Genomic DNA, 17,551 nt, shown 5'->3' with positions numbered 1-17,551 from the left:
ACACAATAATTGGTAAATATTTGCTGACATTCAACTGACTCTTGATCTCTTAAGCCTCATTTACTGTACGCTCCAAAGTGGTGTTATTCGCCAAAAATTGCAGGTCCACATGCTCACTACGCATCGCACATGCAACACGTTGAGAGCTTGTAGGTTCGGTAGTTTTGGCGCACACAACACTGTCGTACAACAAAGGAACATTAGGCTTCATTATGGGGCATTTGATGCTATTATGGCAAATTAAGACAAGGAACTGCACAGGGCACATGTTAAAGGGCTTAGAAAGAACAGAAGAGAAGCACTGATCTAGTGTTATCTCTGAGAAATATAGACATCTCTAAGTTCTGCCATTCTTCACGTCCCCGATGGCGCCCCACACATCGAACAGGAAAACGTCAGGGAAGGCAAAGTCCCCCAGAACCGAGTCTAACGCCTCTGCAAAGTCGTCAGGGTTGTTCTTGTCCTTGCCTGCCTCCACTATGGTGGTCGCTGCAAGGAGATTGATTTAATTCTTTGTTAACAGTTTGCAAATAGTACAGTGGTACGATTTATACAATGATGCTAAAAGGATGGCACAAAAGGTCTTGTCAAAATGCCTTGTGGCTAAAAAAATCATTTTAAAATGGAAAAAGTCAGCTTTGCTCCAACAAATCTTTGTCGTCAGTACTCACACTCACGTGCTTAGTTAAATATGTGTCGTTGCACAGTGCGTTGTGTATTTTAAAACTGTAATTTATTGTGTCCAGCGCCAGCGACCAACTGGATGTGCCTGGAACCTTCACTTTTGATGAATAAATCCTTGTAGGGGGTCATTTTGTCAAGCTTAGAATACTTTTCTAGGACCAGTTGCTCTTTTCTGGCAGTTTTGAAGGAGGGCAAGGAGTCTCACTTTCTCATGGCTGTTGTTGGCATAGGGCAAATTAGAACGGATTTAACCCAATGTTTGTGCCAATTCTCGGTTGAACAAGATCAGTGGAACTCCCTCTTGTGTTGTGCCTGTGTGTGTATCTCACGTTATTGAAGTAGTTTGACATGTACATGGGCACTTGTCCCTTGAGATGGTGTAAAGCCTGAATTATACTTTGTGCGCTGGTGTCACTCATCGAAAGTAGCTGATCTACAAGCCTCTAGATGGGATCTTTGGAATCTAATTGTCATGTCATGCTGATATGAAGGCACCATATGCATGTCATGCTGATATGAAGGCACCATAATGCAAAATAATAACAATATCCAGGCTGCATCTTGCCACCAGACACTCCCGCAGGCTCCAAATTGTTGTGAACGTTTACGATGTCAGAAATGATGCTGTCCGATTAGTGGTTTTTAACAACATGAAGAACCAGAACTTAAATCCAGACCAGAATCAACCAATATCCTAGGTTCTCCTCAGGAATGTGTTTACAAACTGCAGGCTGCATCAGTTATTTGTTCATTATTGATGAATGTTTACTGTTCTCCTTCGCTGTCAGAAGCTCAAATGGGGCTTGCAATATGCTCACTCAGGAATCATGTCTGGCATCTTGATGGTCTGTAACATTTTATCGTTGCTGTCAGGCAGAAAGCTCTTACTACTGTCCATATTGTCACTTTTTCCCCCGTAAATTAATGCCTTACTTGATCATACTACAGCATCACACAAGTAGCAAATATAGAAACGCAAAACGTTTCGAGCTTGTAGATCTGCAACATTTGCCATTTTAATAATTTAATGCTGTTTTGGACATATGAGGTTTCCACCTGACAGACGATAATACAGTACTATTTATATATTGGGCCAAACCGTGCTATATTAGCCCCTGTGCAGTGGGATTTGTATTCATATTTTCTGTTTAATAATAATAATAATAATAAAAACTTCCCCACACAACACATAACGTGTGCTTATACTGTAGATGGGCTATTTTCAGTGAGCAACATTGTCGATACTGTCTTCCAATATAGAGGCAGTAGGCTACTCACGTATTGAAATTTGTGCTCTATAGCTGCAGAATTAACCCCTTCCTTCTTTAAAGCACAAACCACACGAGACGCATCAGACATCAGAACGGTTTTAGTGCTCGTCCCAGCGGTGTGATATGTCCCGTTGCACGTCGTTGCCGCATGGTGGCACATGTCGACCTGAGTGATTCAATTGGTCTACATGTGAGTAGACGCATCTAGACATGCGTCTACATGCGTCTACTCGCAACCGTTTGGTTGGAAGGAGTTGCATGGCGACCCATTGGTGTGGTTTGGGCTTTAAGGTGCATTCACGGTCACACACACACCAGACCAGAGCATGTGAGCGGAGCGGAGCGGAGCGAGGAGCGGAGCGGGGGGATTTTGACGTGAGCGCGGAGTGGGTTTTTAAATGGGTCAGATTGACTTCCGGAGCGAGAACTGTCCTCCGCTCCGAGCCGCTCTGAGCCGCTCAGTGCACACGGCACTGTGCAAGCTTGGCTAGCAGTTTACATCAATCATTGCCTCTCAAGCAGGCCCGGCACCACGGGGGGGCAAAGGGGATATTTGCACCCTTAAATCAACCTCTTTGCCTTTTGTGCCCCCTCAAAAATCTCAATTGCCCCCTCAGTCTTTCATCCTGGCGCCGAGCCTGCTCTCAAGCCCATACTCGTAATCTGCTTCACGGACTGTCCATGAGAATAGACATACAAATCACCAATGCACTGCTCATGGCTGTCGACAGTTTACATATCTGTTCTTTTGGATTTGGACCATAGAGTATATATGAATAGAGAAGGCACCCAGAGGAAACCCTGAGGCGAAATGGACATAGTGGCCGAATTTGGTATTGCAGCTCAAGCCAGCGCTGCTCCGTTGACTATCATTGCGCACGTTCATGTGATTGAGGCCATGACACGTGAATGAATGTTTCATACGTGAACGCGCACAAACGGCACAATGATAGTCAACGGCAGCACGTTCATGTGTTTGGTGCAAATCCATCCCAGAATGCACTCTGTTCCTACCAGGAAGGAGGAGTGATATTTATGAGATATTTATGAGATTTTTTTCTGCTGAGCGGGCATATCTGAGTGGAGCTCGGAGCGGGGAGCGCTCGATGCGTAAATGAAGGTGAGAGCTGAGCGAGCGTGGAGCGGCGTGGGGGGGGAATCAACATGAGCGAATGAGAGCGGAATTAAAGCCGTCCAGAGCGAAGAGCGGATTTCTCGGCCGCTCACATGCTCTGCACCAGACGCAATAATACTAATCACATACTGTACTGTAGCTTTCTGCCATCAGACACCAAAAACACTCCATTGGAAACATGGTGGTCTAAAGTTGGCTGAAAATGTAACTCCCAAATTGTTGTGAGTGTTTATGATGAGGGTTCTGTAATGATGCTGAACAGTTTTAACAACATAAAGAGCCAAGTGCAACGACTGAATCCAGTCCAGAATCTCCTTAGCAATGTGTTTACAAACTTGCAGGCAGCATCAGATAACTCTGTTTCATTCCTTATTGATGATTGTTTACTGTTTACTTCCTCACCGTCAGAAGCTCAAATGCTCAGAGGAGTCACGTCTGGCGCGAGATAGTAAAGCATTTGACTATTTGTACTGTTGTACTTTCTGTAAAATTATATCATATTTCACATCTCAGGCCTGTTATTGCAGCATATTAGCCACAGTGGGATTTCTTAGTTTTTAATTAATGTTTTTAGTTTTTAGTTTTAGTTTTTTTCACCCCACTGCAAAAGTGGAGGGCATAGTGAACCACTAGTTCCCTCCGCTGGAGGGCACCAGAACGACCCCAGGTCCCATCCTTCTGTACCTGTGGGCAACAGAAGACACCTGGGAATCCGAAGGTCCTCTCATTGTCAACCCTGACACGTTCTGGAAGTTCATGCTGAAGTGTATGTTTGTAACTACCGGTAACTAACTAACTATGTTTGTAAAGCATATACTGTAGACTACTGGCTGGCGAAGGCCAATGCTGTGCTGAACTTTCTTCCAAACTTAATTCACATTAATGAGCCTTTTGCAGTTTCACTGCATAAGCCGTTTGTACTTAATGTTTGAGACAAGCCTATGCTACTAGCAGGATCAGCCACGTAGGCCTCCTGTTTCGAAATGTCCTTTAATTGTCTGTGACGCACAAGCCGAGGTCTGGCCGATTGGCCACCAATTAGCGCCTGCTGTGGCAGAAGATGGGTTGTTTGTTATGTGTGGTGTGTGTACAGCGCCACCAGTGGTAGTGAGGCGTAGTGTAGTGGCGGAAGATCATGTCAATTAGAGGGGGAGGGGCTCACATTTGCTGAGTCATTTAATAGGTGAAGCATCTTATTATTTTTCTCCATGTAGTCTGTGTAACAGTTAGCCATGGACAAGATAGTCAGCTTGGTGTGTCCGGCGCCCTGAAATACTTTAAGGCTGTTCTTTGTCCACCCTTGAAGAAATCACGGCTTCGCTCTTTAAGTTAAGGCTATAACGCCCTTCCGCGGACACGGGGAAGGTGGTTTGTTAGAGTGCTCGGCTGAGCTAAATGCACTGCTTGGCTGCGTGCCAGCAACAACGATGACCATAAAGGTTGTCTGCCTGAACTAGCTTTATTAGACATAGTACAGTACACTACTGACACTGTACCATAACACAAAATAGCAGGCCTAGCATGACCTATACTAGAACATAGACACTGCATCATATCCATTCGTAGGCCTAGTATGATTAGGACTAGTACTTCTAAACAATGGAGACCAGTACTAGACTGACCAGTAGACCATGGTACAGCGCAAATTGCAGATTTAGTTTTATTCACAATATAGTCGCGTCTATTATATAAACGTGTAATATATAAACTGAAAGTTCCTTGAGTTCCATGCGCACGAGTGAGGCATAAGCCAAGGAAGTGCCCGCGCCGAGTGGTCGCGATGTGACATGTGAGTTTGTAGATCGGCTTTTGTCAGAGTGACACCCGAGCGCAACCAAGCATGGAATGACTCTTCTTAGTTCTACTGGATCTCCTCTCCATTTAATCATCATAGCTTAGTTTTCATTCAGTGTTCCTCAGTGAAAAAAGGTAGTAGACAAACAGTTTTCGTCATAGGGTCAGTCGGCAAAATGAACGCTGCGCAAATGAATTCTTTACCACAGAACACATTACTCTGGGCCTGTGCAATTAAATGGAAAGACGATGACGTTAGCGTGTGTGTGGTCTTACCCAGCTCCAAGTCTCTGATTCCCATATAGCTCTCCAGAAGGTCGTCCACTTTCCTCGTGGCCTGCTCCTCAAACTCATTGGGCTGGCGTAGGGAAGGAAGGAAGGAAGGAAAGGAGGAAAGAAGGAAGGAAAAAATATGATGTTTGCTTTGATTCACTGAAAAGCATCATTGGCATTCAGAGTCTAAATATAGATGTTCTGTTAGGCCGTCGGAATCGGCCTCCTCGTGCATGAAATGCATAATAGGGAAGGATATTCTGGGGCTGTTGTTTGTCATTTGTCTTTATATTAACGTCCATCTTTTTCAAACGGAGATGGATGAAGTCCCCTTTGGCTCTGACTCAGTGGGTGTAAAGTAACTAAGTACATTTACTCAAGTACTGTACTATACGTGAGGTATTTGTTTTACTTTACTGGAGTATTTCAAATGTTCAATACTTTTACTTATACTCCACTACATCTCAAAGCTATAATTATTTTAAAGATGTACTAGTTACGTAGTAGATTCAGATTATTATTACGTTAACCACTTCAGTATATACATTTCAGTCATTTGTAAATAGCCAATCAACAAGCTCACAAAGTGTCGCAATGCGACGTATTGTGAACATGTAGATCTGATTTTTTTTTTTTTTTATCTCTGTGATCTTCTGCATAATGAGTACTTTCTACTTTTACTCAAGTAAATTTACCAGACTTGTACTTGTAACAGAGAATTTCTAAATTGCCATATTGATACCTTTTACTTCTAGGTAAAAATCAACCCTTGTGCTGTTACGGTTAAGCCATTTATCTGCATGGGAGGGAATTAATTCCCAGCAGACAGCCAAGTTCTGCTTCAGTTTAGTTTTGTGTCACTTTGGCATGGAGCTGACCATTGTGTGAATGATTTGTTCTATTGTAAAAAAAGAAAAGAAAAACTTTGTTAACATACAGGTGGTGTATTTTGTTTAGATTTTGTCGCTGCATGCCAAAATGACAATGAAGTGTTTTGCATGCGTGCGTGCGTGCGTGCGGTGTATATGTGCTGCCGATCATTATTTGGCACTATGCAGTCAGTAGATCACTGGCCCACAGAGTGTGTGAAACTCACTGTTTCCTGAACGGTAGCTGTGCCTTTGGAACGTAGACGCAGTGTCTCCTTCCCATTCACCATCTTGCCCTCGCTGGACTTTGGCGCCCTTGTCCTCATCCCAATCATGTCTGGCCACACACACACACACACGCACACGCACACGCACACGCGCACGCAAGAACGATATGGTGAATAAAAAGATAACGTGATCTTGATTGGAACTCAAGGCCGCTTTTGGTTATTAGATTTCGTAAATCCAGCATAGAAATACTGTAATGAAATGTAAATCACATTCAGCTACATTCAGTTCATATGTTGGATTGAATAATTCCTTACTTTCTGTGTGTATCTACTGTATATTGCGTTGCCTAAATCAACATTCAACATATAAATACTAAATAGTGAAACAAGGTGCTCTCCTGCATTACTTGTGCAAGCAGAGCACGCAAGTACTGCGAAGGCTGGGTATGTATGTCGGTGTATTCCTGTGTGTGTGTGTGCGTGTGTGCGTGCGTGTGTGCGTGAGTGGAGAAAGGTAGAACTCGATCTGCGAGAGAGACAGGGACACATATTTCATGTAATGGCAAATTATAGGTACCAAAACCTGAACACACGTAAGAATGTGAATAACCCCCGTGGTCACCACGTGGTCAACATATTGAAGTATATCTCTGAGCAAAATTGTACAGTATGCACTTTATTTACTTTACACGACTGCCGAGCAGCCATCCGCTGTGTAAAGCTGAAACTTCCCTCACGGGATCAATAAAGGTCTAATATTTATTTTCTCTCTCAAATGTCCTGGAAAATTCTTTCTCGAAAAGGGTGGGAACCCTGCATGGGATGAAGTCTTTTGTTAGTCTAATCTTTATCATCTTTGTTAAGTTTTGAACAAGCTGCCACAGCAGGGGAAGTCCCGAGGCAGTGGTGACACCGTCATTAGTCAGCCTACCCTTAGTTCCAGATCATTTTGTGGAAATAAGCCAGCATGATGGCTTTTCACTTGTGGCTGGTGGTTGTGTAGCCTCCCTGCCTCCACAACCACATGCATGCCATCTGGCCAGAGTCTGCTCACAATGTTCTCCTTTATCACATTCCCCTGCTCTCTCTCTCTCTCTCTCTCTCTCTCTCTCTCTCTCCCACGAAGGTCTGAGTTATACTTCGTCCAAAATAGCCGATCCACAAGCTCACACTGTGTGGCATCCATGACCAATTGCAGGCTTGTTGATTTGCTATTTTCGGCAAGAGTATGAATTCCTCATAAGCCTTTGTGCCGTCTCCTTAAAGAAAAAGAAAACATGATGGAGAGACTGTCTGGAGCTCTTGACTGACGTTTTTAAAAAGAAAGTAAAATGACCTTCCATTTGTGACCATGAGTCCTCCAGTACTGAGACAGACGAATGTGTCTGCGATGTTGTATGTATTCTGTAATAATAACCTTTGATGTCTGCTGGTTGTATTGGCCTCTGATATGCTCCGTATGCATTCAGGAGTGTAATTAGTGTAATAAACCTTTTAATGCATGAAACCTAATCCATCAAACATCCAATTAAGAGGATGATAACAGCAATCATCACAGAGGGGGGTTTCAATTATTAATTTACTTACACAAGCCAATGGAAAATATGATTGGCAGGTTTTGCCTTTTTAACAAGGTGTGGGTGTGTGGGGTCCTGTCAAATCACCCTTCTATTTATGTATTTTTGTTTTAGATTCAGGGCGGCAATGGCTCAGGATGCAGAAGTCAGTGGCTTAAAGGACAGCCTAAATAACATGCAGCTCATGGGCTCCACACTATGCTATGCTGGGGTAACTGGATGACGGAGAGACGGGCAATTCTGTGAAATAGACCCCATGGCAAGTCATTTGGGATCAATATAAGTAGGAAAATGAGCCTACATGTTATTTAGTCTGGAGTTTAAGGTGTCCTATGTTCCTATGGTTCAAGGCAAGCCCAGGGTCCTCCTGGCTTTGTGTCAAACTGTTCTTGATCAAGACACTTGACACCTATAAATTCATCATGCTTGGGCTTGGGGTAGGAAGGTCAGTTACATAAAAACTGGTAACTGTTAACGGTTGACTTTTACGTGCAGTCTTTAAATCCCCAAGCAGTTGCGATAACATATACAGTGGCCTATGAAGTGGCATGTCACTCCCCAGTGACATTTTAACACCGGATAGTGTCTTCGAAGTTCAGACACAAGCGGAGGCAACAGCAGGCTTTGAAGGTTTTATCTCCATATCTTCACTGGACATTTTTGCACACACATCACGCATCACATCACCCATCGTAATGAGCTGTGAGATACCGTGCACTTCAGACGTCTTAGCGGATTAAAGCCATTAGCTTGTCCACAAAATAACCTTTGCACCTCATTTAAAAAGGTCTTGTAATATTGTTGCAGCTGTTTGAAGCTTGTTGAATGTGATGGCATATGGGACACACATTAATTCCCAATGCCAAGATGACCACATTATTACAAAATACTACAAACAACACTCTTTACAATAATGTATTGATTATACAAACATTATCTTTACATAATAAAGTAGAGCAAACATTGTTTAGCAGGCTAGTAGTACTTGGTTAGTAGTAGTTAGTTAGTTTCATTTATTGTCCACTTGTGGAAATTTGTCTTCGGTCTCAAACAGTAAAAAACAGACAGTTACAACAACAGCAACAACACTTACACAATTATTTTCTCATGGCAAAAAAGTACAGGACAACACTACAACAGTGGCAAATACAAAGGAAAAACGGCAAATCTAGCGAGACATGGTATCATTTAGTGCCTTAATGGCGTTTGGTATGAAGGATTTTTTTTTTAAATACTAGAATAAAGATAAAATACTGCAAATATTAGTCTTTACTAAACTAAATAACATATATTGTGCCCTGGTTATAAGCAGGAAACGGGAATGTGAAACCGGTGAACTGTGTCAAATGTACTCAATCATCCTCGGTCTACTTTATTTTTCATACCTCAAATCTTACAGAAAAAGAAAGTTACCTCCTTGATTTCTGGGCGAAAACCAATATCTGAAGGTACAATCCCAATGATTTACAATGATGAGGTAGGCCTATTAGCGAAATAGTTAAAAACCTTTTTTTCATTGGCTCTGCAGTTATTAATGAAATATTTTTAGTACAGTAGCAATGCTAAACAAATATCTGCCAGCCAGTATCTGTTTAGCCCCTACTTCCAAAGCCACTTTCTCAAACCATACTGTCGCCACAGGGGTGCGAGAGGGGGTCTTTGGCATCCTCAGTTGCAAATTCTGCCCCCTCAGTTTAAGTTTTATGTACATATTGTTTTACTATGATGTGCCACCTTGCCATTTTCAACTGCCCCCGGCTCAGTCATTTAAACCTCGAGCCAAGCCTGAACGAACCATACAAATCAGTACTACACCACATCATGTAACATTTCATGAATGCATCTTGCACAGATGTGACTATTGTGGTGACAATCACATTCTACATGCAAACACTGCATACACTCACAAAGTGAAAACATGCAGCCCCGCTGTCAAGGCTGGTAAATAGTCAGTGGTGGTTAATAGTCAGGATTGTGGACACCCTTTCTAATTAGTGTTTCTAACTTTCTTCATACTGCCCTTTTGTTCCAGTGAATTCTATTATTTCAGCTACAATTACATTTCTAGTGCTTCCAAATTCTGTGTCAGCAGTTTGCAGAAGACTGTGTCCTTTTTCATGACAGTGATGCCAGTGCTCGCCCAGCAGTCTGCCGCCTGCTGTCACCCAGGCATATGCGTGCACGTGACCTTGCCCTTTAGGACGAGGCCGCTTCTCGCCCTCAGGGCGTCTTACTGGTATAATATACAAAACCTATACATATACAGTGACATATTAACCTTTTCTGTGCGTCCCTTAATTTTCGGCCCGGGTGTCCATTATTTGAATTTGGGTTGGTTGGCAGCCCTATAGTCTCTGACCTCCATGCACTTGTGATGGAATGGAAGCAGGTCATCATAGATGTTGATATTCCATTGGTCCCCTGGTGATGCTATAACTATTCTTCACTATTGTTGTACAGCTTTTCACCAGTTCGATAACATCTCTGTGGAATGGTCATTCTGAAATAGGAACGTGCCTTCCACAATCTGTTGCCCCAAAATTAGAAGCATACAATTGTCTAGACTCGAGACTCGTATCTGTAGCATTAAGATCCCTTTAACTGGAAGGCCCTAATTTGGGCACTAAATAGAAACACTAATAAGAAAGGCTGTCAGTACTGACTTTTGATCAACGCTGAGGGATCAGTATCTGTTTAAGGCTTCTTCAAATGTAAATAGCTGTATAAATGTAGTTTAATTTATTATATTTTTCCACAGCAACATAAGATTAGGGCCTAGTGATTGTGAACAAAACAATATGTAAAACTATTAGCAGGAAACCAACCCACAGGCCATCGGATGTGTCTTTTCCTGTCTGATAAACAAGGGTGTAGGCGATGCAGGTCAATTAGCTGTGGTCTCCAGTCATCTATATTAAGAGCCTTTTCCCCCATCCACTTCCTGGCAGACTCAGTTGGGGTAAATAAAGCTTTTGTCTCGAGCTGAAGCACTTCATGAAATGGGGAACTGATGTTAAAAGTCCTTAGCGACAGATGCAATCAAAGTACATTTTGTTTAAAGGGTAACTGAGTGTCGCGGAACAGATTTGTGTTTTGGCCGAGGTGTGCTGGGCGTATGCAGGAGGGACCTGTGCCACATACCAAATGTCTTAGTGCACAGAATAAAAAATGTTTCACCTCATTGTCCTCTGTATGCACCTTAAGTGGAAAATGTCAGTAACAAAACTACAATTCACCTTTAGCAAAGCCCTGCCCTCTACCACTTGGACACTTTCCAACCGGGCTCATTCATTCCAATGTAAATAGTATGCACAGGCATGATTCCCATCAGGACATGCACCCCTCATCTAGACTGAGTGGCAAAACAACGTTTTTTTTTGCAACTCAGTGGGCGTTCCCGCATAACTTCCAGGTTCGATGATGTCACGCGCATACCCTCTAATACTGGTTCATTTTTGGAACTAGACCTTCAAAATCTCTTCCAAATCTGTCAACAAGGCCTGCCATATACACTGGAAAAATATGTGCGTGACATCTTTTTTAAAACAATGTTTTATCATATAGGAAAACTATTGGTGTAGAGGTTTGTCTAACCCATGTTATACTTAGCTGTGATTGGACCATAGCAGTTTGGGGAGGGGCTTAGCTATAGGTAATTTGTGTGCGGTGAAACTTGTTTGACTCCTAGATCTTGTTGAACCGTAGTACCATAGTGAGATAACTAGTATGTATGTATGTATGTATGTATGTATGTATGTATGTATGTATGTATGTATGTATGTATGTACAACTATCCTGCAATGTGCAGAAAAACGTCAACACCAGGTTGCATGTTCCAGGTTACCGTTTACTCACCTATCATCCTAGCACTGGGAGATATACGACTTCAATATCACAGATCTACAAGCTCTTTGAGTTACGATGTGACACGTTGTGAGCTTGTAGAGAGGCTATTTTTGTACGCCACCATTGTACAATGAAGTATAATACTGGTTTAAGTGGTTAATTAGATGGCATATGTAGACATAGCATTCTATGGTGTTTTTATGTATTTGATGTACTACCATGTGTTGTTCTTGCTTACTGTAAATCGCTCTGGATTAAGAGCGTCTGCTAAATTGTAATTAATCAAAAGAAAATCAAATTGAATATTTTCATGTGGATTTAATATATAAGAAAATAACTGCTTTAATCTTTATTATTCATGTAACCTACATGAGTGAGATTAAGTCGGGTATCGCTTAATTTGCCCGGCCCTGTACCATCCCATGCATTTCCCATTCCACTGTCTGTGAACACACAGTGGGTGTTGAAGTGAAAAGTAACACTTGACCTTGGCTTCCGCTCATGGAACACTTTCTAAATCCTCTCTGTCAGGTGGAAACCTCGTATCATGTCTGACACTGTTACTTTTCAGGATTCAAATTCAAAAGCATCAAACGTATCGGCTCCACAAGCTCAACCGCGTTGCTTTGCACCATATTTCGATATTGTGGATTTGCTACTTTTGATGCTTTTGTGAGGCTGTAGTAAGATCAAGTAGGGTCAGAGTGTTCATTTATGACAAAAAACACAAAAGGTTAAAATGGAGATAAGAGGTTTCTGCCTGACAGCAAACTAGTCCAGCCTACTGATATATTATGAACATCCTCCTGTCTGTCTGGCTGCCATCACCTCATGGTCTGAGAGTGAGCCAAGGCTATACACGCTAACCACTTCAAATCCCACTCACACTCTGATTGATTACCAAAGACAAATGCATTCCAGAAAACACTTCAAGGGCTTCCTAAGTTCCTGGGACAAAAGGCAGGGGTTTTCAAATCATAGTGTATATGTATCACCCTCTTAAAATTAAAAGTGACAATATCCTGGTCTCTAAACTGCCTCCCCCTGGCCAGCCGGGGCGCCTGATGGAGGGGAAGGAACTGTTTGGAATAACGTGTTCCTTCCACACGCTACGTCCAACCAGGGAAACTCCCCCATGTCAGGTGTAAAGGAGCAACTTGGACACTCATGCATGAAGGAAGCATGAGTTCAAGTCCGTTGCTCTCCCCAGGTTGGTGGAGGGTGTGTAGAGCCCAGGATCACATTAGATAATTGACACAGGGGTGAAAATGGGTTACAAAATCGTGGGATTAAAAATAAAATAAAAAGTGACAATATATCATGGCTTAGAAATGAATTCTGATTATATTTGTATTTCCCTGGCTAATATAATATACGCCAAATATGCCATAGTTATTTCTCAATAGCCTATTCCATGGGGTTTTGATATAACTATATCCTATAAATTGTACAGTACAGTATGAGTGCAATACCCTAATCGTGTCAGCAGAGGGAGGCATTGCCTTACCAGATCACATTTTCAGCGAGGCCTATATCATTTTCATTTAGGATTTCTAGGCCACAGCTGTAGCTTAACCCAACATAACCTTACAGAACAAGTAATAATTGTCTGTTATTACAGTACTTCAGAGTTCAGAGCACAAACATAGAAGATCAACAACATACATACAAGCTTTTACATCTGCTATTTTTGAAAATATTAGAAAATATGTTTTAAACACACATCTTCTCTTCTTGGGGGTCCCTGGCACACACCCTTTCAGGTGGGGGTCTGCGGCTAAATAAATACATATCAATGTGTGGGTCTTTCTTGACTTTATAAAGTTTGAGAACCACTGATATTAGCATTTCTATTCACACACCAACTAGAGGCAACCACACAGACTTGCAAAGCTTTTGTTTTGTTTGCAGAATTTGTGGTTTTCGACTGTGTTGTCCGTGTGGTTTGGAAGAGATGGAAAAAGTACGTCCAAGAAGTAGTTTGACAGGTGTGGGCGTCTTTGTGGTGTAGACCAGGCCCATTGCAAGTTGCTACCCTGTCGTCTACCCTAAGCCATCCCAAACGTACCCTGTCGTCTACCCTAAGTCATCCCAGACGATCACAATGAGCAGGGGTAAGGTGAGTTGTAGGAGTGAGGCCAAGCAGTACGTAGCCTGATCAGTTTTATTAAATTACTTTGGGATGTCTGAAGCCCTGTTTCTAGGGCCTTTGTGGTGCTACCATGTTACCATGTTACCATGAGATGCATTGGAATGTGACTGTCATTCTGAAACAGGAAATGATCAAATGCTTGTAGCCGTTAGCATTAAACAGAACTATATGCAACTTCCCTCTTCTACCACGGATTTGAATCCAGTTTCCTGTGCAAGAGCTGAAATATTTACCATTGAACTAATGGAGCCGTCCTGCTTGCTCAGTACAGGGGATACACAATCTAAATGTCTCAATAGAAGAGCAGGGAGACAAAATACAACCACTTATTGTAAGTTATATTGTATTAACCATACCATACCAAGGGTGATAATTAGAAACTAATTAGAAATGGTGCCCAGCACTGACTGTAGGATATCTAGGTCACAGCTGCTCATATGATGTAATATGTTTTCATAACATAATGTTTCATAACATAAGTCATCCTATCTGATAGAGGCTGCTGATACAGTGCCTCTGCATCTATTTTTACACAGGTGGTCCCAAATAGAATAAAACACAAATTGCTGCACAATGTACTGTACATTTATCCATTCATTCACTAAATAAACCTTTCAAGGCTACACACACACGCATGCACCAAGGTTATAATAGTTTTGTTTTTTCATTATAGTTTAGTTTTAGTTCGTTTTGACTTGTTTTTTTCTAATTCAGTTAGTTTTAGTTCGTTTTTAGAGCGGGTTTGCTAGTTTTTATTTAGTTTTTATTTTGGTGAAATGCTTAGTTTTAGTTTAGTTTTAGTTTTTTTTCGTACTTTGTTTGTTTATTTATCAGGTATAGGATTAAAAAAGATCAATAAGTATTATGTAATAAAACCTAAAAAATATACCATTTAAAAATATAAACTCTAAAAGTTCAGAAACGTAACTTTGGTCCTTTATTTCTCCACTTTGATGATACCATTTGGTATTATGTTTTATATAATTTTAATCGTTGATCGTTGTCACCTGTACAACGAGGTATAGTCTGTATAGATTGTAAGAATCGGGCATTCGTGGAATGAGTAACACAGCTAAACGTGTGGGTAGCGCCCCCAAACATTTAGCCAAAATTGCAAATGGTTGGTATACCAACCCTTGCTTTGAGTTGCTTAGTGGATTGGATGATTGCACTCTCCCACAGTAATAAGGAAAAAACAACACTTGGTTCTGTTGGTCGCATGTACAGCACATACACTCATACAGCACGCCCAAGCTGATCCCACAAGTGTTCAATTGGGTTGAGGTCTGGGCTCACAGCATTTCCATCCTCTCCACTCCTACATTTTGGAGGTACTCTGTGATCCTGGCTCTACGGGGCGAGCGTTGTCATCCTGGAGGATGGTGTTAGGTCCAAGATTCTGAATATATGGGATCGCCACTGGCTTCAGAATCTCACTGCATTGAGATTGCCTTTAATGATGACAAGTTCTGTCTTGCCCGTGAGAGAGATATTGTTCCATACCAAACCAAGCTGTTGTGGCAAGGGTGAATAATACCAACCACTTGCCATTTTGGCAAATGTTTTAGCTGTGTTGCTCATTCCACAAATGCCTGATCCTTATATAATAGGCCTATACCCTTCCGATGTGCTCCGCATATTTTACAATCATCCTTTTCTAGGGCACTTCCTTGTGTCTCTCTCCCATATTGGACTGTCTCTTTCTTCCAACTTTTGCCATTTTGAGTGGTGCAACCACATTGGTGCAATCCAGTACAGTACAGTACAGTACAGTACAGTACAGTACAGTACAGTACAGTACAGTACAGTACAGTACAGTACAGTACAGTACAGTACCACTCACTTAAGACGGGTCTGATTTTCCAAGTAACATGCAGTCAGTTTCAGGCAGTGCAGAATGTAAACAAGCAACGTAAAGTGTGTCTACATGCTGCCGTACGGTGCTGAAAACAGCCGTAAAACTTGTTGGAGAAATGAGGAAATTAATTGAATGAATTTAAAAGGTTTATATTATGAATTTCCGAAATGCATATAAATATTGATAAAAACTATAACTAAGGGTATTTTTTCTATAATTTCAGTTAGTTTTAGTTAGTTTTGTGAACACACAATACAGTTTCAGTTTAGTTATCGTTTTTAATTTATTTTACACACACACACACACGCGCGCGCGCGATGTAACGCGATGCGCTGTAGATCTGCTATTTTCAAAAGATTATTATACATGTGAAAACTTTAAATTAGTACTTTTTGAAGCCAATAGTTTTGTATCTTTAGTCAAGTAAACGTGGAATTATGAATTATTACTTGTTTTTTTTTAATATATTTTTATTGGGTTTTTTACATTTGTTTCCCCTCCCATGTGGGGTCCTTATACATGTCACTGTCAGCATATACATTTGTTGATACAGTACGTACGTCTTAAGGCACCCCTCATTTTCCTCCCGTCCACCCACTGAGCCCACCCACTCTTCCACAATGCAGAGACAATACAGCTGGAAAAGGGGAAAATTACACACAAAAAAAAAAATACAGAAAAAAAAATAAGTAAGTAAATTAAATTAGAAAAGGAGAAGGGGGAGGGGAAAGAGAAGAAGGGAGGAGAGGGGGGGGGGGACTTGTAACAGAGTATTTCTATATATATATATCAGTACTGACACTTTGTAAAGTAAAACATTTGGGTACTTTTTCCCCTGCTGCCAAATTAACCCGCTCAGAGTTATGGGGGTCCGTGGCATATAACGCTTTTTAAACTGGGGGTCTTTGAAATGAAAAGGTTTGAGAACCACTGGTGTAGAGCGAAAAAGCGGTAGAGGGCCTAGTACAGAGCCCTGGGTGGATTCCAGTCACCTATACACTAGAGACTAGACTCCGAGAGAGAAAGCGACGGTAAACTGAGAGCAGGTAAGGACACGCAGCATGCACAGGGCTCACCGGCTGGAATCAAACCTGCCATTAAGTCGTTGGCTTTGTGACACACTATCCAGGCCGGCCGCCGACGCGCCCCAACAACTCTTGGACTGGAGTAACGATAAACTCACCGAACGCCTTCTTGGGCCCCACCAGTCGCAGCGTGAAGGGAATCCCTCTGGGCTGCTCCTTCAGCATCTTGGCCACCTCGTAGTGCCGGCAGCCCACGATGCTCTGGTCGTTGATGGCCTCGATGTGGTCGCCCACGCATACCAACTTCAGGTGGTCTATGGTGCTGCCTTCTTTTATCCTCTGGTGAAGAGGAACACATGCACACAGTTTGTGAAATGATGGTGCTTAGTTAAAAACCAGACAAAAAGGTAGGAGCTCAGCATCAGAGCCATCTTTATTGTCACATCACGCGCGTGTATTCTGGACAGGTTCATTGCATCTCTCAGTGAACCTGCAGTTCTGCCAGCTCCAATGCACATGGGCTCTATGCACACACCCCATCTTGGAAAGAACTTAACGTCATGTGCGTCAGCCCGGACCTCAAATTTGAGGTCCGGGCTAGGCTAGGCTAAACTTTCGCTCGCTCGAGCCATTGAGTTATGATTGCACTTCCGGCAGTCTTCCGGGTGCTTCCAAAATGCCACTGAACAACTTCTATTGAAATGAATAGCGCTCCGGTTCGGTCTCTATCCTTTTATTACTCTATACTATAGGTTACACCTGTGAAGGAAGTAGGGAAGTGGCCCAGAAGCAGGGAGATTTATTCTGTGTATATATTATAGCCCATATATAGGATAG

General features: G+C 42.1%; 1 protein-coding gene across 1 annotated transcript in view; it reads right to left on the bottom strand.

Annotated features, from left to right (window-relative positions):
- Positions 1–337: 337 nt before the first annotated feature.
- The window catches only part of gipc3 (GIPC PDZ domain containing family, member 3), a gene marked incomplete at both ends in the record, with an annotated part of 29,128 nt that continues 11,914 nt past the window's right edge, over positions 338–17,551 (bottom strand). The window contains 4 exons of the mRNA XM_083766626.1: positions 338–489; positions 5,161–5,242; positions 6,254–6,363; positions 16,873–17,053. Of these exons, the coding sequence (XP_083622752.1) occupies positions 338–489; positions 5,161–5,242; positions 6,254–6,363; positions 16,873–17,053 (525 nt within the window). The remainder of the gene's footprint in view (positions 490–5,160; positions 5,243–6,253; positions 6,364–16,872; positions 17,054–17,551) is intronic.

This window comes from Protomyctophum parallelum (genome assembly GCF_964188405.1).
Source record: "Protomyctophum parallelum genome assembly, chromosome: 6".
NCBI classification, from domain to species: Eukaryota; Metazoa; Chordata; class Actinopteri; order Myctophiformes; family Myctophidae; genus Protomyctophum; species Protomyctophum parallelum.
Note: the sequence above shows the minus strand (reverse complement) of the source record. Positions and strands in the feature narration are given on the sequence as shown.